General features: G+C 38.3%; 1 protein-coding gene across 1 annotated transcript in view; it reads left to right on the forward strand.

Moving 5' to 3' along the window:
- The window catches only part of LOC114642389 (MAM domain-containing glycosylphosphatidylinositol anchor protein 1), an 828,760-nt gene extending 808,959 nt beyond the window's left edge, over positions 1–19,801 (forward strand). Inside the window, exon 12 of the mRNA XM_051924713.1 lies at positions 19,586–19,801. Coding sequence (XP_051780673.1) covers positions 19,586–19,801 — 216 coding nt within the window. The remainder of the gene's footprint in view (positions 1–19,585) is intronic.
- Positions 19,802–22,143: the final 2,342 nt, after the last annotated feature.

Below are 22,143 nucleotides of genomic sequence, written 5' to 3' on the forward strand. Positions count from 1 at the left end.
TATATAAGTTGTGGCACAGTGAGTCTATTTGCGTTTCACAACAAGAGTTGCTGAAAATACTAAATGTTGCGTAATGATCTTTAAGTATTCTTTTATTGTATTTTTTTTTCATTTGCATATACTTTAAGCAACAACACCTTAAAAATTCTTCTACTAAGGAAAGAAACAATATAGAGCAAAATTTTTAAACAAGTGTAGGTTATATTTAAAATTAAATTAACAAAGAAAACCAGCTTGTGGAAGTAATATCAAGAGTGCAAAGCCACCTGATTTGATGTGTTTACAGCACAGGGTGATGGATTCAAAAAATAAAATACAGGATTAAATTAATGGGATTCTTTAATATACTGTAACACATAGAAACATATTTTTTTCATTTTACCTTTGTTTTAGGAATTATGTGTCAAATCAGGAGTCTCTAAAAGACGCATGTTGTTTGAGGTAGCTAAGTATGCATTCCTGACACTGAAAATGTTTTTTTAAATTGCATTATTAAAGCTGTTCTAATGATTAAAGGAAACCCAGAAATATGGCAGTCCTATTATGTTTAATGAGAAAAATGTCACATGTGATGAAGAACATGCAGCGGCTGCTGCTTCACCACCTGAGGCCACAGGTACGCCACTCCCTCGACCCTCTGCAGTTCGCATACCAGGAGAAGGTGGGAGCAGAGGTATGAATCTACTCCCATCTCTGTCAGCTTGTCCCTAAGGAACAGAGGAGGATTGTGTTGAAGGCGCTAGAGAAGTCTAGAAACATAATTCTTACAGCACCACTGCCTCTGTCCAAGTGGGAGAGGGATCGATGTAGCATATAGATGATGGCATCCTCCACTCCCACCTTCTCCTGATATGCAAACTGCAGAGGGTCGAGGGCGTGTTGAACCTGTGGCCTCAGGTTGTGAAGCAGCAGCCTCTCCATGGTCTTCATCACATGTGATGTCAGAGCAACAGGCCAGAAGTCATTCAGCTCACTAGGACGTGATACCTTTGGGACTGGGGTGATGCAAGATGTTTTCCAAAGCCTCGGGACTCTTCCCTGTTCCAGGCTCAGGTTGAAGATGCGCTGTAGAGGACCCCCCAGCTCCGATGCACAGACCTTCAGCAGTCGTGGCGATACTCCATCTGGACCCGCTGCTTTGCTGGTACGAAGTCTCCTCAGCTCTCTGCTCACTTGCGCTGTTGTAATTATGGGTGGGGATGTCTCTCCTATGTTGGTATCAGCAGAAGGATGTGTGGAGGGTGCAGTACTCCGAGGTGAGAGTGAGAGTGGGTTAGGGTGGTCAAACCTGTTAAAGAAGTTGTTCATTTGGTTTGCTCTCATCACATCTCTCTCGATGGTGGTACCCTGCTTCGAGCTGCAGCCAGTGATGATCTTCATCCCATCCCATACTTCCTTCATGCTGCTATTCTGCAACTTCTGATCCAGCTTTCTCCTGTACTGCTCCTTCGCCGCCCTGAGCTGGACTCGGAGTTCCTTCTGCATGCACTTGAGCTCATGCTGATCACCGCCTTTAAAAGCCCTTTTCTTCTGGTTCAAAAGGCCCTTGATATCACTTGTAATCTATGGCTTGTTGTTAGCATAGCAGCGTACAGTTCTTACTGGAACTACAATGTCCATACAGAAGTTGATGTAGTCAGTAGTGCAGTCAACAACTTCCTCAATGTTCTCACTATGTGATCCCTGCAGGATATCCCAGTCTGTAGTTCCAAAACATTCTCTCAGAGCCTTCTCTGCCTCCGGGGTCCACTTCCTGAATGATCGTGTGAGTGTAGGTAGGACCCTCACTTTTGGTTTGTAGTGAGGCTGAAGCAGAACCAGGTTATGATCTGCTTTCCCAAGCGCAGGCAGCGGGGTGGCGCTGTATGCGTCTTTAACGTTTGCATACAGTAAATCAATAGTCTTATTTCCCCGGGTGTTACAGTCCAAATACTGGGAGAAGGCAGGTAAAGTTTTGTCCAGCGTCACATGGTTAAAGTCTCCAGCGATTAGCACAAGCGCCTCAGGGTGCTGCGTTTGTAACTTAGCAACAGCAGAATGGATGATGTCACTCGCTGTCTCCACGTCCGCCCGAGGAGGGATGTACACGATGACAACAATGACGTGTCCAAACTCTCTGGGCAAGTAATAGGGACGCAAACTTACGGCCAACAGTTCGATGTCCCTGCAGCAAGTGGAGACTTTGACGTTAACATGTCCAGAGTTACACCACCGTGTATTAACATAGAGAGCGAGTCCTCCTCCTTTGTGCTTCCCACAGGTACTTGCATCTCTGTCAGCTCTAATTGTGCTAAACCTGGTAGCTCCACGTTAGCATCTGGGATGGCGGTAGTTAGCCACGTTTCGCAAAAGCACAACAAACTGCATTCTCTGTAGGTTCTGACATTTTTCACCAGCGCAGCCAGTTCGTCGATCTTATTTGAGATTGAGTTCACATTTCCCAGAATCACAGAAGGCACCGAAGGCTTAAAACGCCACTTTCTCACAAGCCACTTCATTTTTAGCTTAGTGCCGGCTCTGCTGCCACGATACCGCCTTCTTACCTCGTCGGGTAAATAGGGAACCACACCCGCACTGGCATTTGTTCTCAGAGCTTGAAGTTGAGTACTTGAATAGACGAGTCTCGGCGTGTAAAAATCCATGCCCACGTTGTAAAAGTAAGTGTGTCCAGGGAACGAATCCACATAAAATAAAGTGATAGGAGTGATCAATAAAAAAAAAAAAATAGAAAACTAAGAGTAGAAAAGTACACATACAGTCATACACGGAGCTGCTGGAGCGGAACTAGTATTAGAAATGAACACTTTATTTCCAGTTATTTAATTTGTCCAATTACCCTGAAATGAAGGGATTGTGTTAAAAAAATGCTTTAGTTGCCTCACATTTTTATGCAATCGTTTTGTTCACTCTACTGAATTAAAGCTGAAAGTCTGCACTTCAACTGCATCTGAGCTGTTTAATTTAAAATTCATTGTGGTAATGTACAGAACCAAAATTAGAAAAAAAGTTGTCTCTGTCCAAATATTTATGGACCTAACTCTATCTATCTATCTATCTATCTATCTATCTATCTATCTATCTATCTATCTATCTATCTATCTATCTATCTATCTATCTAAAAATGTCCTATAATGTTTAATGAGAAAAGAAATATGTTTTTGTTTGCTACGATGAATGCTTAATAGTTTTATAACAGGAAATCTGGGATCTCAGGTACAAGAGTAGTTCTTGGGTGTTGGAGAAGGCTTTTTTAGACAGTGTTGTTAGTATACCCACTAACCAAAAAGCTGAGCAGTACGGTAGGAAAATCTGTCCATATTAACACATAAAAATTGTAAAAATGCTGATCGTGGAAGAGATTTGAAAAAGAAGGCAAAATAGACAAATATTGCAGCATAGTGTGCCAAAATCAGTGCAAGTTAAAAAATAAAAGAAAAGGACCATTCTTCTACAATCTTATGTCAGCATTTTGTTTTGTAGATCTGAATTATATTCAAATAGCAATGTTCATTCTGACTGCCCTATTAGAAACTAAGTTTAGTACTGTTTCTTTCTCTTAATATTTACGTGTTTTGTCTTCCTCCACATGCTTTGAGGTGTGTGCATATATGAGTGTTTGTTTTTGGCTAATATTAAGTTTGTTATTAAATAACCTTTGTCCAGGGAGCATGCAGCCCCTCCAAAATACACGCAGTAGATAATTTACATTTTTGGAAACAAACTGTTAACCAGTAGGTTTTGTAATGGTCTTTTTATTCAGTTTATCATATGTTTAAAAATGTCAGTTACATTAATTCCAATGCTTGTGTAAAGTGTATAGATGCCTCCCAATTGTTAAAAAACAGAATCATAATGTTTTGATCTTCTTAAAGGTCAAGGTTTTGTCAAAAATTGTATCCTTTTTTATTTTCTGTTTAGTTTTCTCCATTCAGGTGTCACATGTTGGAGATATAAGTATTTTCCATTTTTTTGTTGTTATAATTCCACCCTATGTGTATCCCCTACTGTATGTGCATGGTTATGATGTCATAGAGCAGGGGTCCCCAACTCCAGACCTGGAGGGCCCCAGTGGCTGCAGGTTTTCATTCTAACCCTTTTCTTAATTAGTGAATTGTTTTTGCTGCTAATTAACTTCTTTTGAATAAATTATATTTGACTTGCTCTTGAAGACTCAGACCCCTTGATTGTTACTTTTTCCTTAATTAGCTGTCAAACAATGACATTTAAAATGAGCCAATACAACTGGTGTCCATCATACAATATCTGAAAATAAAGAAAGGTGAAGGTCTCAGGAATGTTGATATGCTCGGGTCCCCAAAACATTTTAAACAAGAGAAAATCAACAATATTGGAAATGTCTGCTATCACACAATAAGAGTAGCAACAAGCCACAGAATTAAAGAACGGGTTTAATTAACGACAAGACTCGATGCCTAATTAAGCAACTGGTTGGAGTGAAATTGGTTGGAGTTTGAGGCCCTGACTTAGTTCATCTTCTGTTGGCTCACTCACTTCACGTTTCATTTCTGTTTGGGTGCCATTTAAGAAAAGAAATGAAGTAATTCAGAGGAACGATGAAGAAATTCAAGGCAACAAACCAAAACAGGTCACTAATTAAGAAAAGGGTTAGAATGAAAAGCTGCATCCCCTGCAGCCCTCCAGGACCGGAGTTGAGGACCCCTGTCATAGAGCATGGTCTCATATTTTTGGTGATTCATTTATTTTAAAGATGAGCCACATAAATCATAATTGTCCGGACATTGTTTCTTAGAAAATATTTAGCTCATATATGAGAAAACTACTTTTTCTGTCAGAGTCATTCAGAAGCAGTTTTTGAATTTATTTTTTTTGTAATTTTTCTAGCTTGTCTTGTCTAGAATTGAGCACTTCTCTGTCCAGACTGTTCTCCTTATTTTGTCCATAGCACTGCAGTTAGATGGAGACTTTGTCCATCGTAATTTATGGAATGACACCAATGCTTTCATGTTTTCCCTCGTAGGATAGATTGTGGACCCCCACAACCTTGAAATGGATTAAGCAGGTCTGAGATTGTTATGTTATTAATTCCAGTGACAGTTTATGTTGGAATCCTAGAAAATCTATTCAATTGTCCAGGATTTATTACTAACTGAGGAATGGTGGACTTACCCACCTTGCCTTGTCATTAACTCAGCTCCTGCTCATAGAAAATCATCTGGTTTAGTGCTTGAATATTATGGGTGGCTGCACTCTATCAACGTCCAGAATTTAATTATTGAACACCGCTACCAATTGAGTAATCTATACAAAAATGTTATGACATTCAGCATTTAAAGGCCATCAGCATGTCTTATTTTGTCCTGCTTTTCCTCAAGCTGAGTTAGAATGTCTTATATACTGTATACAGTACACCCTGGTGTGAGGTTGGTTTTGCATATTAAGTTCAGTTTTTGCCTGTGTGGGAGAAATTATTGTTGTAAAGTTTGTTAAATTGTTTCCTATACTGTATTGACATCTACAGTATATCTCCCTATTCCAATGTGATTAGTAACTAAATTAAGTGCCAGGCTTGACTCTAAAAACCATCACCAGGATATACAATATCTGGTGGAAAATACAGTATGTGGCTTAGGCATGCTTAGTACGATATGAAATATAAGATCGATTAAGAACATTTCAAAAAGTATTTTCTCTGGAGTTGCAATATATTGATATTTTTCAGGGATTAAATATACCATAGATTCTTTATTATTTCTTCATGGTCATTAAACTGTCTGTGATGTATTCGTGTATGGCTGTCTTGGATTGCAAAACTTGAAGGAGTTACATTCAACAGTATAAACAGCTGTCAGAAAAGTAAGGATTAATAGTCATTGTCCTCAGAATATTTGTTTCCAGTAGGGAGCATAGCTTCACTTATGGACCAGGTTCAATGCTGGGAAATGCATTGTGGAAAGGTTGCTCCACTTATAGTGCCATCTTAAAGCCACAATGGCAACAAAATAACCATAACAACCAATCACAACACAAATATTAATTTTATATTTAGCATGTGTTAAAGAATCCTTTCCCACAGTTCACAGCAGGCTCAGCTAGGAGACCCCGAAAGGATATTGTCAGGCTGAAGTTTGCTGTAGTAGTAAGGCCTCTCTTGGTCTCTGTCTCTGTTTTTGTTAGCTTTGTTTTGGGTGCACTGCCTGTTGACTTATGCTAGGGTGTTTTAACACTTTTTCAGAGCTCCAAGATAATATTGTTTTTGGGAGAAGGCAAAGTTTCATCATCAACACCTATCTACCATGCCAGAAATCTCTAGGAACAGAATACTTTCTCAACATTTCACCTGGCACAGCCTAAGAAATACTTTCTCACAGGCTCATACATCATAATAATAAAAGTCAAATCAATAATATACAACAAAAAGGAAAAGAAAACACTGTAAAATAATAACAAGTAGAAATAAAATATTTGGGATATGTAAGATTAATATTTTATAAACAGGGTATATAAGTGCAAACATTACTGAATACACAAACCACTGTGACGCACTCAATACTGATTGAACTTCTTCGCTGCCTACAACATTGTTTCTGACAAGCGCACATTATTTACATGTGTGATGAACAAGCCCATGTCATGATTCAGTATTCTGTTACCAAAAACCTCAAAGCCAGTACTGACCGTATCTCCTCGAAAAGTATTTCAAACTGTACTGCACTTTGCTGATACTTCTAGTATAGAATGATGCTCAGGTATGCCAGATGTCTAAGTATATTTTGATCCAACAAAAGGGGTTGGAATGTTTTTAAACAAAAATTTTAAAACAAAAATCATAGGTACCACTCAAACTTTCAGAAACTGTGAGCATCTGTTCTATACCAACTCTTGACTGTCTGTTCAGATGAGTTGAGAATTCTGTTTATTCCCCATTGTGAAGGTCAAGTTCAGAACTCATTCCTCATTTATTTATAAAATCCTAGATACAGAAGGCATGCATATGGTTGGACATCCCAGAATATAACATAGCGTGCTATGTCTGTGTTTTTTATCCAAATTGTTTTCAATCAGGGAAGCAAAAATCCACATACTTCTGCTAATAACAGGAGACACTACACATAATGGCTAACCTTTCTGTGACTATTATGTTACTGTTGAAGATTTCACTTACAGTGAATGGCATCCAATCCTTTGAATCGACAAACATATACAGTAGGAGTTCCATCACTGGCAACTTGCATTGCATGGATTACACCTACTAAATCAACCATTTTTAATTATGCCAACATATACTGTACATTGCACTGTTTGGGGCTCTATGTACAACATTTTATGATTCAGTATGTTGTCATAAAAGGTTTTCAAGAAATTGGGAGCTAATGCTGATCAGTAAGAGATTGATCTGGAGATCAGTAAGGAATGCAGAAAACCTTGTGCAATAAAGAGAGAAAACAGATGCCAGGGAAAACAAGCAAGCAAAAGAAAGTGAGGCAAAATTTCCCTATAGGATAACCTGTGTAATTGTTTAGTGTGTCTGTTGCATTTGTTTGGGCAAATCTCATACAAATGTTTTGAAGTGTATAATTGGGGCCAATGGATATAATTAATAAGAGGTTGCACTACATTTGATGATTTATGACTACACAGTGGCTTTGCAGTGTTCATAAATTAACATAATTCTTAACTTCCAGTTGTATTTATCATGTTTTATTTTAGTCATTATTGTGTTTTTACATTCTTCATGCACAGTAAATTAATGTTGACTCCTTAGTCCATTAATTTAGTGAGAATCCAGTTAAGTCTCTCATACGTGTATTTGAATGCCTTTATAGGTGTTTCTGTACATTGAGATGCTTTGATCAGATTATATGGCAGATCTAAATGTTCATCTAAACCTGGGAATATGAAACGGCATGATAGCAGAGCATCTTGCCACACTGACAACATGGAAAACAGCAATATGAACGACATTAAGGTGATCAGATGACCATATCCTACTTGCAATATTAATGTAGCCTTTTACTTACTAAGCTACTCCAAATCTAGAATGCATATGCATCTTTAGTGACAAAGAAAAGTATTAACATCAATACATGTTTCTTGAAAACAAGTAATATTTGGATTTAAGGATGACTGAGTGCTGATGAAGGCTTGTGTACAGTCATATTGTATGGCTCATTCTTTTTTTACATTTACTGTCATTCTTATATTCAGTCTAAGTTGACTCTCCTATCTCTGTAATACATTGTTCTGATGCATACTGTTATACTGTAATGTAAAATTTAAATCACTTTGTCATAGTAAATATCATTAAACTATAAGAATAATATAAATACCATTTGAAGTAGAGTATGGAGGAGTACCTGCCTGGCAAAATGTTATATGACATAGTGGCCCTAGCAGGATGTTAAAGAGTAACCTAAAGTTCAGGGTAAGTCCTCTCAGCGAGACAGAATAACTCACTGGTTGCAATGACAAGTTTTGCACATGCTGGTATAGAAGTGCAGGGGTTGCTAGAGAACAACGCATTTAGAGTACGTTGATGGCAGAAATTGACAGAAAGCTCAATTGCTAAAAGAAAAATGTCAGATTTAAAAAAGGGAAGAAAAGGAAGACTGAAGCTCCAGATGTGGAAAAAGCCTGTAATTTTTTTTTTAATTTAATGCTCCCGGCATTCTATACTTTCAATGAATATAGTGCTATATTTGCATATTTTTGTCATTAACAGTCATATTCTAAGCAAGAAGTGCAGCCATGAGAGGGACCCTCCTATCACAAGAGTAAATTTGATATCAATGCCTACTTGTATAAACAGCAATGTTAAGCATTTACTGTAGTACTTTCATTACACCTTTAAAAAATATTTTTTTCTGTTACTTCCTTCAAATAAAATAATATTTTTCCACAGCAATTACTATACCTTTGTTGCTATTTAGAAAATACAACAGAAATATCTATGTTGCATGGCTATCTTACCCTTAGTTTACGGAAATGCCATGGTGGCTGTTGTGTTTGTTAGGGAAGCTTGCTTAAAAATGGTTCCATTTCACTGTTAAAATTTTGTCATGTTCTTAAATTTTTTTTCTTCTTTTTTTAATTTTTCTCCTTTTTAGGTGTTCTGATGTGTGTTCAGTATCTATCTATCTATCTATCTATCTATCTATCTATCTATCTATCTATCTATCTATCTATCTATCTATCTATCTATCTATCTATCTATCTATCTATCTAGTGCAAAGTGCTTCTGTAAAAAGCCAAATTTCCCCCTGGGGACAAAAAACGTTCTGTCTATCAAATTCATTGCTGAACATGATCACATAGAAATAAAACTTGCCATGGAGGAGCAGCAAAACATTCCTGGAGTTTAGAAAGCCCATTCGACAGACAGAGACAATTCTGTATACAGAGGACACTTGTGAATACAATGTAGCTCATTTTTAACTTACTTCTATATAAAGGAACTTCGTCCTCAGAAAATTTGTAAAGAGAGGTAATCTTGTAGCTGTTAAAGAACATTAGATGAGGTCTTATTATACAATTCCATGCATAGCAGCCCAAAAAGACCAATAATACAGAGCATAGGTTCTTAAACAATGGATCTGTAACCAAGTCTGAGCTTAGGTCGCGCAGAATCATTATTCACAATAGCACTCTATGGGAAGGGGTCGTATGCTGTTTGTGGAGTGTGTTGTGATGTGTTACTGTGGGCAGTTTAAGCAGATCCTATTGCTCCACTATGACCTGCATCAGCAATTATCCAGGGGAGATGCCCCCCACCCACCCATGGGACGTTCAGCAGCAATTCTGACTTTTGAAGAAAGAAAGAAGAAAAACTTTGGCAAAAGCCTAGAAGCTTGAGGGTGCTAATAAAGCATTTGGCACCTTTCTGTCTTTTGGTAGATTTCATTTTTGCATTGTGTTTGACTGAAAGCAATTAAATATTTTGTGTGCATAAAGGGTTTCTTTTTTGTATTTATAACAAAAGTGAAAGCTCATTTATTCACTTAGAATTTTTTGGAAGGATAGTTGTTACAATTTAAATACCATGAACATTTAATTAATTTAGATATCATTTGTTACCTCCATGTTTATTACAATTATTTTTAGGTGTCATACAGAAAAATAATACGCTGTTGGTAAAACTTTTTGGACTGCTCTAGGCAGCAGAGAACTTTAACTATATGATTGGATGTTAGTAAATAGTTGCAGGTACCTACTGTACACACAGCCTGTTCAGAAATTCCTGTTGACCTAACAGCATTTTTTAGACTGTGTCAGGAAACTGAAGTCTCTAATGGAGATTCAATCTAACATAGAAAGAACATTCAAACTCCACATAAAAAAAAACTTTGCACTTAGCTCTTGAAATTAGTCTGGCTGCCTGCCCTTACCATTTTCATTCGTTCTGACATGGACAATTACAATAGGATCCGCAACAGCTCTGGCTGAGGAACCTATCCACATATTCAGGGAAGTCTTCCGTCTCTGCATCGGCAATGTAACACACCATATGAGACTCTCTGTCATTAGACCAAACCTCAGTTTACATTCCTTTAATAACTGGCTCTTTTATAATTCCTACTCCCTTCTTGCAGGGGACTGTTTAAGAGGTGACCTGTTGATCTCCTCAATCCTGCCTACAACCTTAACATTCCAGCTCTAGATGATCCTCAAAATAGCTTACACCTCAAATGTGTTGCATCTCTGATCGTGTGCTTTTAACCCACCGTAATGCATGTGTTTGTCTGTAAACAGCACACCACGCTTTGGATGCATACTGTGTCTCTGATGCTACAGATTACGTTGAAATAAGTTATTTTTAGCCTGAAATGTTTGCAAGAATTTCTGTGTCATTTTAGATATTGCATTGAATATTATACGTATGGTGAATTAACATAATTGAATGAAATTTAGAGTGGTAGATTCCATAGCTAATGTTATTTGTAGTATAATATACAAAGAGGCAGAATTATAATGTCTTACTGAATAATTTGCACCAGCTGGAATTAGACAGTTTTATTTCCTGCATTTGACCATATTTTTCCTTCTTCTGCATAGCTCAGTTTCCTATTAGTATTTACTACAATTTTTCAGAGTGCACATGTTTCATAATTATTTCAGTATTCCATTAATTTTCTTCACTAAATAGTTTTGTAAGTTTTGCCTTCACAGCATTTACAAATTAAATCACAACACAAATATACAATTCCATAGGCTATGTTAATTCATTTCAAGTCTAATATGTAGCTTCCTTAGCATTACATTTTTTCTAATGTAAAACATGCAAAACACTAAAAGTACTAAATTAAAAGTGTAGAAAGTATAATAATGATACAAATAATAATAATGAAAATGAATAATAATAAAAATAATGCTAATACCATATACACTGTCAAAATGTGTTGTTTGTGTGGTATATCTTGAAGCATGGTGAAATACGTATCGGCGTGGAGGACGGCATCATATATCTGCTGAACCAGGCTTATTCTCATTTGGACATTGTTGGGAACACTGTGAGGGTCATGTTTTTTGACTTCTCCAGTGCTTTTAACACAATCAGACCATCACTGCTGGGGAATAAGCTCACGGAAATGCAGGTGGACGCCCCATTGGTAGCCTGGATTACGGACTATCTAACCAATCAACCACAGCATGTCCGGCTGAAGAGCTGCTGCTCTGATAGCATCCTGAGCAGCATGGGGGCACCGCAGGGAACTGTCCTATCACCCTTCCTTTTCACCCTCTACACCTCTGACTTCAGGTACAGGTCTCAGTCATGTCACCTGCAGAAATTCTCTGATGACTCTGCCATTGTGGCCTGTATCAGGGATGGACAGGAGGATGAATACAGGAGTGTGGTGGACAGCTTTGTGGAGTGGTGTGAGCTAAACATCACAAAGACAAAGGAACTGGTTGTGGACTTTAGGAAGCAGGCTCCTTTTCCCACCCCTGTCACCATCAGAGGAACGGATGTTGAGGTGGTTGAGGACTACAGGTACCTGGGGGTACACATTGACAGTAAACTGGACTGGTCCAAGAACACCAACACGGTTTTCAAGAAAGGGCAGAGCCGGCTTTACCTACTGAGGAGGCTCAGGTCTTTCAATGTCTGTAGGAAAATGCTGACTATGTTCTATCACTCTGTGGTAGAGAGCGTGGTGTTTTTTGCAGCTGTGTGCTGGGGCAGTGGGGTGAAGACAGCTGATGCCAACAGGCTGAACAAGCTGATTAAAAAGCCTGATTCTGTCCTGGGTGTCAGACTGGAGAACCTGGTGGAGGTGTCTGAGAGAAGAATGCTGAAAAAGCTTCTCGGTATCATGGACAACCCCTCTCACCCCATGCACGCCTCCTTGATGGGTCATCAGAGCACACACAGCAATAGACTCATTGCCTCCAAATGCAGAACTAAATGCCACAGGAAATCCTTTCTACCTGTGGCAATAAGACTGTATAACTCTTCCTCATTCTGTAGGTGATCTTTTTCAGAATTTTTGTCATTAGGTCTCATTCGGGTTTTTTATTTACTCATCTGTATGTTACTGAATGTTTGTTTCATCCCATCATCACATGCTGCTATCTCATTTATTCATGGCACAAACACTAAGTCACTTTTCATAACCACTTGCACTGTTGTTTTATTATATCTGTTATAGTTTTAGTTATAGTTGTTTGTTGCTTTGCACAAATTAGTTATATAGTTATAATACAAACTATTAGTTGTAGTTATTTGTTACTTTGTTTAGAGTTATTTTGTTATTCTGTTTGCGCTATTACTACTGATCTTTTTAACTCTTTACTACCTTATCTTTATTCCTCTTGTTGCACTGAGCATGTATATGACAAAAGAATTTCCCTCGGGATAAGTTCTTATCTATCTATCTATCTATCTATCTATCTATTTATACACAATCCAACATCACAACTGGGACAAATCCTTCCTTCTAGATTTTCTATTTAGACTGATTAGCTTTGGAACAGCATACTGCACATGTGCAATTGACACAAGCATCACTTTCAGATTCATTTGAATCACTGTCAATTTCACTGTCCGTTTCAATTTCACTGCCTGAAGACAGATTCACTTTGTCATCACTACTCGTATCGCCATCAAAAGCATACAACACCCAGGGCTGCTGAAACACTCTTCTTATGAGACCCCATTATAAGGTTAGGACAAGGTGTGTCTGCACCATTTACCGGGTAACACTTGGGCCTGTCACTTATGCAATACTCAGCACTAGGGCTGTTGGCACTTTTACAGCCTGAGTAATCTTCAGGTCTAATGCTTACACGATACACATCTATACAGTTGCCCGGGTGATGCTCTGAACTAATGCTTTTAGCACTGTGTTTACAAACCTAGTGATGCTCAGGTCTAATGCTATTAAGTACCAAACAATGGGATTCTGGCAATAGCTTGACACGTTGAAAGATTCCACAGACAAAATATCTTAGTTTTTAAAAGCTTTAGTAAAAATGTAAAATAAAACAGTTCACACAAAAATTGATATATCAAAGAAAAGAGAAGTTCCTGTTTAAGAAAGTTCTGTTTAAAGCTTATCTATCTTATTTCATTCTTTAAGCTTACTCATACAGTTGAACCATTTCTAAATAGTTAGAAAACTGTATGCCTATCCTATTTACAAACTGAAAATCAGTCTTTCAGTCCATGCTATGTATGTGCCTATTCCAAACACACACAGACCTAATTAACACACTGTATTACAGATATACTGTAGCTAAGAAGGTTCTATCTCATGTTAACTTATAGGGGGTATACCATAATCTAAAGAAAATTATATTATATTTAAATTAATAAATCACTTATATCAGTTTTACTCAAAGCTTTAACTTTCTAACTATTAGTAAATATTACTTGACCTAAGCTTTGCGTTGATTCATGGAGAATGACCATGGAAGTCTAGGAAACGGAGAATTTCTGCTGAAGAGATATCGTAACAGACAACTACAAAGAAACTCAGCAAGAAATTAAGATTAGAAAGCCAAAACAGGAACTGGTATATGTGCATAAATGAACTAGGAAAACGGAAGGGGACAGGGATGGCAGACGAGATCATTGCAAGGTGTAATTTGCCAGGTGCAGGATTAAGTCTATGCATATACTAAAAATGAGTAGGATTTCTCAAGAAACCTCTACTTTGATGGCATCGAAGTAGAGAGCTGAGGAATTATTTTTACTTTTAGTTCCTTTTAATTACACTTATACAGTACCTATAAAAAGTATTCAACCCAATGTAAGTTTTTATTATTATACAACATTGAATGACAGTGGATTTAATTTGACATTTTTGATACTGATCAACAGAAAAGACTGTTAATGTTAATGTGAAAATAGATCTCTGTATATAAAACACAAAATAATTGGTTTGCATAATAATTCACCCTCAGTATTTAGTAGATGCACCTTTGACAGCCATGATAACCTTAAGTCAATGTGGACAGGTCTCTTGCAGCATCTGTACCATTTTTCTTCATTCTTCTTTGCAAAACTGTTCATGCTCTGTCAGGTTGCATGGTAATTGTTAGTGAACAGCATGTTTTTTCAGTTGGATTGCGATGTGGACTCTGTCTTGGCCACTCCATGACATTAACATTGTTGATTATACTGTAAGCCATTCCTGTGAAGATTTGGCTTTATGCAAGGGGTTGCTGTCTAACTGGAAAACAAACCTTTTTCTAAGGTGTTGGTTTCTTCTGGACTACATTAGGTTTTCTTCCAGGATATTGTTGTACTTTCGTGCCCTTCATTTTACACTCACAAGCCTTCTGGGGCCTTCTGCAGAGAAACTTTTCCATAGCATGATGCTGTCAACATCATGTTGTATTGTGAGGTTGGTTTGTTTTTGATAATGTGCAGTGTGCAAACATGGCATTTAAATGGATGGACAAAAAGCTCAGTTTCAGTCTCATCAGACCATTGAACCTTCATCCAGCTGACTTCCAAGTCTTCCATATATCATTTAATTATACACCCGGAATTGATCTGAAGGCACCCCACCCCTTCCCCTCCAAATCCATACAAACACACTCTTGACAAAAACCTCCCTGAAATCAGTTTGTCAAGGTTGGGATGCCTTTTAATGACAGCACGTCACAGCTGACTTTTCCTAATTATACTCATGTGTATAGCCTAATCACATTATCACTTGATAGCAAGCAAAATTCATTTTAATAAATACAGTATTATTAAAATAGAATAGAATGCCTTTTATTGTCATTCCACAGATATACAACAAACGTTTAGTGTGTTCCCTGAAAAGTCTATACAATATAATAAAAAAAAAAAAAAACAGAATCAACAGATTCAATGTATGCACTGTGTTTTGAACTATATTCATGCATAAATTTAAACCATTAAAACATTGAAGGTATAAAAAAATATATATAAAATAGTGGAGCAGTTCCCTTTTACAGTGGATTGCAATGAGTCTCTAACATGTTGCACTTTTGTCCCATTGATGCCATGGGTGACAGTGAAAGATATAAAATCAATAGCACTTATATGCAGTAAACAGTTATTTAACAAAATTTAGTTCTCTAATAGTGCTCAGGTAGAAGCTTTTCAGTAGTATGGAAAGGTGTGTTTTAATAGAACTATATATCCTTCTGGAAGGCAGCAGAGTAAAAAGGTGGTGAACTGGGTGAGATGGGTCCCTAATGATTTGTTGGCCCTTTGAAAACATCAAGTTCTGAATATATCTTCTAGTAAAGGAAACTGGGTGTTGTTAATTTTTGTGCTGATCTGATGACTCTCTGAAGAGCCTTCTTCTCAGCACAGAGCAGCCAGCATACCATACCAGGATGCCACAGGTAAGTATATTTTCCACAGAGCAGCGTTAGAATTACACCAACAGCTGCTTGGACAGGCTAGCCTTCCTCAGCATCCTTAAAAAGTAGAGCTGCTTTTGTGCCTTCTTCACCAGAGATGTTATGTTAGCAGACCATGATATGTGTGCCAAGGAGTTTAAATTTTGGCACACTCTCCACTGCATCTCCTCTGATGTATAGAGGAGCAGGTTCCTGCTTCTGCCTCCTGAAGCTGCTAATCAGCTCCTTTGTTTTAGAGATGTTCAGTGCCAAATTGTTAATGAAGCACCATTCAGTTTGCTGACCTCATCCCTTTAGGCAACTCATCACAATTAAGTATCAGTCTTACAACAGTGGTGTTATCTGCAAACCTGATAATTGTATTTGTGCTATGTATAGGTGCACAATTATGGGTATATAAGGAATAAAGAAGCACACAACCCTGTGGAGCTCTAGTGCTGTCAGGGTCAAGGAGTGGTGGGTTCTCAGCCTAACAGTCTGTGGTCAGTTTGTCTGTATGTGTGCTGATTAACACACAGGTTGAGCAGTTTTATCACCATCTTCCTGGGGACGATCATGTTAAAGGCAGAACTGAAGTCCACAAATAACATCCGTATGTATGACCCCATGTGTTCCAAGTAAGTCAGTGCAGTGTGGAGAGCTGTATTAATGGCATCTTTATTGACTTGTTTGTACTGTAGGTGAATTAGTGCTGGTCCAAGGTGGATGGAAGTGGAAATTTGCACTTCATTATAGTGGGGGTGAGAGCTACAGGTCTTTAGTCATTATGACTGCTTATTACTGTCTTCTTTGGAACAGATACATTGATGGTAGATTTAAGACATTTGGGGAAAGTTCATTGTGACTTAGAGAGAGAGATTAAAGATGTTGCTGAACAATTCTGCCAGCTGATCTACACAGTCTGAGTGTCCTCCCTAGAATTCCATCTGGGCCAAATTGGCACAATGCGTTTTGGATATCAGTGAATATTTACAAGATAATTGCTCATAAGTCTATATCTATATGAAGATAAATCATTTTCATAAGCGGTAGTAGGCCTAACTTTTATACTGTCACCATATTGGATGGCAGACACACTGCAGCTTTTCAATATTTCACTTTTAGAAGTTGGTCTGCACCTGTCAATACTATACAGCTTTTACATTAACACATCACTTTTATCTGCGTTAAGTATGGGCAAAGAGCAGCTATATTATTGCACTTTATCTGATTTGTTTTGGGTTCATTCTTTTTATGTTCTGTTTTTATTCATGTCATACTAGGGGGTGGCTTGTATGAGATTTTATGGATGTTCGATTTTATTCTTTTGTAATCATTTGTAATCTGTAAATCTTGTAAATGTACTATATTATAAAAATTGATAATATTAATATCTGCGGTGAGTTGGCGCCCTGCCCGGGATTGGTTCCTGCTTTGTGCCCTGTGTTGGCTGGGATTGGCTCCAGCAGACCCCCGTGACCCTGTGTTCGGATTTAGCGGGTTGGAAAATGGCTGGATGGATGGATAATATTAATATTATTTATATTTTTATAGCTCATACAGGGTCATCCTTCTGACAATAGGGGTAATTAGCATGCCTATCAGTTTGCAAGATTAAAAAAAACTTTTATTGTGTTAGAGCAGTGAAGGAGTTTTCAGGTTCAGATGATATTCTTTGGGATTCTGCTGAGACCTTGGTGTGCTTGAGTAGAAATTATTCAGCATGCAAAAACTGTCCCATGTCCTCCTGTCTCACTGCAACCTGTTGACTGTTGCCTACCCAAGTAATTGGCTTTAGTGACAAGTTTCTGCTGACCTTGTCTGTGACACAAATGGCCCCACTGAACCTTGTGAAGAACATGCTGAAGACCTCTGTTACACTGGAGCACCTTAAGGCCTTTAAGCTTATGTTAGTAGAGAGGGAGATTCTTGTTGGACTTGACACTGACAGCAGAAATGACAAGGCTACCCTTATGCCACCTGCTGATTCTCTTTTTGATTCTTTTATTTTATTTTATTTTTTTTGTACATCTCTGGAGTGGTGTCAGTGGGTGCCAGATTCCTGACCTTTATTTGTATTCCAGTCTGAACTTGTCAAGGTGCCATAGTTTGAAATCATTTGTTCATTTGCTTCATCTGTAGAATTTGTACTTTCATCTATGTTATAATGCTTTTTTCTCCTGTTATTCTCGGATATGTCCCTCCATCCATCCATCCTCTTCCGCTTATCCGAGATCGGGTTGTGGGGGCAGCAGCTTGAGCAGAGATGCCCAGACTTCCCTCTCCCCGGCCACTTCTTCTAGCTCTTCCGGGAGAATCATAAGGCATTCCCAGGCCAGCTGAGAGACATAGTCCCTCCAGCGTGTCCTGGGTCTTCTCCGGGGCCTCTTCCCGGTTAGACGTGCCAGGAACACCTCACCAGGGAGGCATCCAGGATGCATCCTGATCAGATGCCCGAGCCACCTCATCTGACTCCTCTCGATGCAGAGGAACAGCGGCTCTACTCTGAGTCCCTCCCGGATGACTGAGCTTTTCACCCTATCTTTAAGGGAAAGCCCAGACACCCTACAGAGGAAACTCATTTCAACCGCTTGTATTCGTGATCTCGTTCTTACGGTCACTACCCATAGCTCATGATCATAGGTGAGGGTAGGAACGTATATCGACTGGTAAATTGAGAGCTTTGCCTTGTGGCTCAGCTCTTTTTTCACCACGACAAGACCGATGCAGAGCCCGCATTACTGCAGATGCCGCACCGATCCGCCTGTCGATCTCACGCTCCATGCTTCCCTCACTCGTGAACAAGATCCCGAGATACTTGAACTCCTCCACTTGGGGCAGGATCTCGCTCCCAACCCTGAGAGGGCATTCCACCCTTTTTTGGCTGAGGACCATGGTCTCGGATTTGGATGTGCTGATTCCCATCCCAGCCGCTTCACACTCAGCTGCAAACCGATCCAGAGAGAGTTGAAGATCACGGCCTGATGGAGCAAACAGGATAACATCATCTGCAAAAAGCAGTGACACAATCCTGAGTCCACCAAACCGGACCCCCTCAACACCCTGGCTGCGCCTAGAAATTCTGTCCATAAAAGTTATGAACAGAATCGGTGACAAAGGGCAGCCCTGGCGGAGTCCAACTCTCACTGGAAATGGGTTCGACTTACTGCCGGCAATGCGGACCAAGCTCTGACACCGATCGTACAGGGACTGAACAGCCCTTATCAGGGGGTCCGGTACCCCATAGTCTCGGAGTACCCCCCACAGGATTCCCCAAGGGACACAGTCGAACGCCTTTTCCAAGTCCACAAAACACATATAGACTGGTTGGGCAAACTCCCATGCACCCTGCTAAGGGTGTAGAGCTGGTCCACTGTTCCACGACCAGGACGTAACCACACTGTTCCTCCTGAATCTGAGGTTTGACTATCCGACAGACCCTCCTCTCTAGGACCTCTGATATGTGGGTCAGGTTAATTGGTAATTCTATATCAGCCCGTGTGAGTGGGCCCTGGTATGTACTACTAGCACCATATCTACAGGTATGTACTGTAGTATTGGTTCTTACGTTGCACAAACTAGTGTCACGTTAGATTTTAGCTCCGTGCCAAGATAATTAGATTAAATGATTTTAAGAAAATTAAGATTGTTTAATTTCTATTACATTTAATATTTTTTTTTTACTAATTTTAAGTGTTAGCGATTAGATCTGACTGATTTAACTATAATTGCTTACCAGATATTTTTCACCTTTATTCTTAACTTTCTCTTTGTCTCTTTGCAGCTAAAGTACCAGACTTCCATATCAAAACAAATTTCTTCCACATTGAATAGAAAGGGAGATCTGATGGAGTACACCCTTGATGGTCTAAAGATCAATGAGAGCTATGAGGTACGGCTTACGCCTATCACCAACTACGGAGCTGGAGACCCCACCACACGGTTAATACACTATATTGAGCGTGAGTATTCCAGCTACATAGCTGCAGTTTTCCACTAGTATGATGTAGCAGTCAAGAGAAAATGGCATGAGAACTTTGAAAGTAAGTGAACTGGCTGTGTGTACAGGAAGTAAAATCTACAAAGGTTATATATATATTCATTGCATTCGTAGTCTGAGTCCTGACCTGATTGTATGGATTACCTACCAGGTAACACATGTGGTTGGTCTGCCATTCGGCAAACATCTGCCAAGGGGCCCTCTTCAGTTACGAGAAGCAGATCATTGAATGTTGCATAGTTTACTGTCAAATAATGACTCAGACTACGAATGCAATGAATGTAATTACTCTGATCTACAGGCTGTCTAATAAACGAACTACACGCCGTGGTGCAGTGTAAAGGGACTTCATCTCTGACGCTGACGTCCGAGGTTCGATCCCTGCAAGGGACGCAGTAGAGTGTGTACGCCTGATGAGCCCAAATAAGGGCGAAACACGTGTCGCGTACTCTTTGCATTATTTGACAGTAAACTATGCAATAATATATATATATATATATATATATATATATATATATATATATATAATATATATATATATATATATATATATATTTGCAGCTGGAGACCCACAAAGGGAGAAAAATGAATCACGTATCATAAAGTAGTTTTTATTCCTGAGCTTTCAAGGGGTCTTTATCCGAGGATAATGCTTAGACTTACAAGAATCAAAGGCAATATATAGCAAAAAATTACTTGTTGGGAGGGGGGGGGTGTGGGTGGCGGCTAAGTCAGTGTGATCGGGGGGGGTATTGGGTGTACAGTTTATTTATTATGAACATGTTCTTCTTAAGTTTGCATATGCTGGATTTATGTCCAAGTGTCTGTTGATGGCGTTCTCATTTGATAGCCAAGATTCGGCCAGCTGTCTGGAACTTTTAGTACTGGCCTTAATTTTTACTTGTACATTGTCCCAGTTAAATGTATGTCCTGTTGACTTAGTATGCATTTAGATCAATGAAAGTGAGTCCTTTCTTTTGAAGGCGTTGCGATGTTCCTGTATAGGTGTGGCGATTCTTTTTGAAGTTTGTCCTATGTATACCGCTGAGCAAGAACTGCATGGAATACTATAAACTGCGTTTCATGTTTCTGCTGTCGATTTCTTGTTTTTAGCATTAAAGAGGAGCGTGCGCAAATTGTTCATGGGTTTGTGTGCTATTCTGACGCCTGACTTGGTCAGGATGCGCACTGTACCTTCAGACACCTTGAAACAATCGACTTGAATCAGAACCCCCACCCCACCTGGCACTCACTCCCTTATCACCACAAGGTGTCTGAAGTTACAGCGCGCATCCTGGTCAAGTCAGGTGTCAGAGGGTGGTGGATGTTAGCCAACTTGCTGACCAACCACAAGTGTTACCTGGTAGGTAACCGCCCATACAAACAGATTGTGATTCAGACTACGAATGCCATGAATATATATATATATATATATATATAATATATATATATATATATATATATATATATATATATATATATATATATATATATATAGTATATATATATATGTTTCTATATATATATGTATATATATATATATAATATATATATATAATATATATATATATATATATATATATATATACACACACACACATTTGTATGTATAATCTATTATTATAAAAGCATAAACCAGTCAAATGTTTTGTCCTGTGTGTGTACCTTTTTTGCACTGTGTTTGTTAAATTACAATAATTTTAGGTAAAATGTGCAAATATATAAATATGGATGCCTTAAGTTTTCCTTAATTTTTCTTAAGTTGTATTTTTAATTAAATAAAATCTGTGAAAGTATACATCACAAACATGTCAAGAGAGATATTGCATTCAACATATATTATATTCACTTACTTAAAAGCAGCTTTTCTTTCCTTCTGCATGATGTAATGTGATTTGTTATCTACTATGACTAGAATGCATTCTTTTGAAGATGTTGCAAAGAACATAAATATAAAGGGATATTAGTCTTGAACTTTACTTTTCCTTCACCCTTCATTAGTAATTATCCATTGACCCATGATTATTCATTCATTAGCTCTTCTGTAATTTGACTTTTATCAAGAGCAAATTTTCATGTCTATCTCCAATATTGTGAATAGGTGCTTGTTTGCTAAGATACTAATTATGTAGTATCTTTGTAAGTATTCTTTATCATGTTGGTCAAATTCAATCAGCAACTCTTTTGTATGTGATATCACTTAGTAAACAGATGAATCATATTTTACAAGAAGCTTATGCAGCCTGGAGGAATATATATATATATATATATATATATATATATATATATATATATATATATATATATATATATATATATATATATATATATATATATATATA

This window comes from Erpetoichthys calabaricus, chromosome 3 (assembly GCF_900747795.2).
Source record: "Erpetoichthys calabaricus chromosome 3, fErpCal1.3, whole genome shotgun sequence".
In the NCBI taxonomy this organism is placed as follows: domain Eukaryota; kingdom Metazoa; phylum Chordata; class Cladistia; order Polypteriformes; family Polypteridae; genus Erpetoichthys; species Erpetoichthys calabaricus.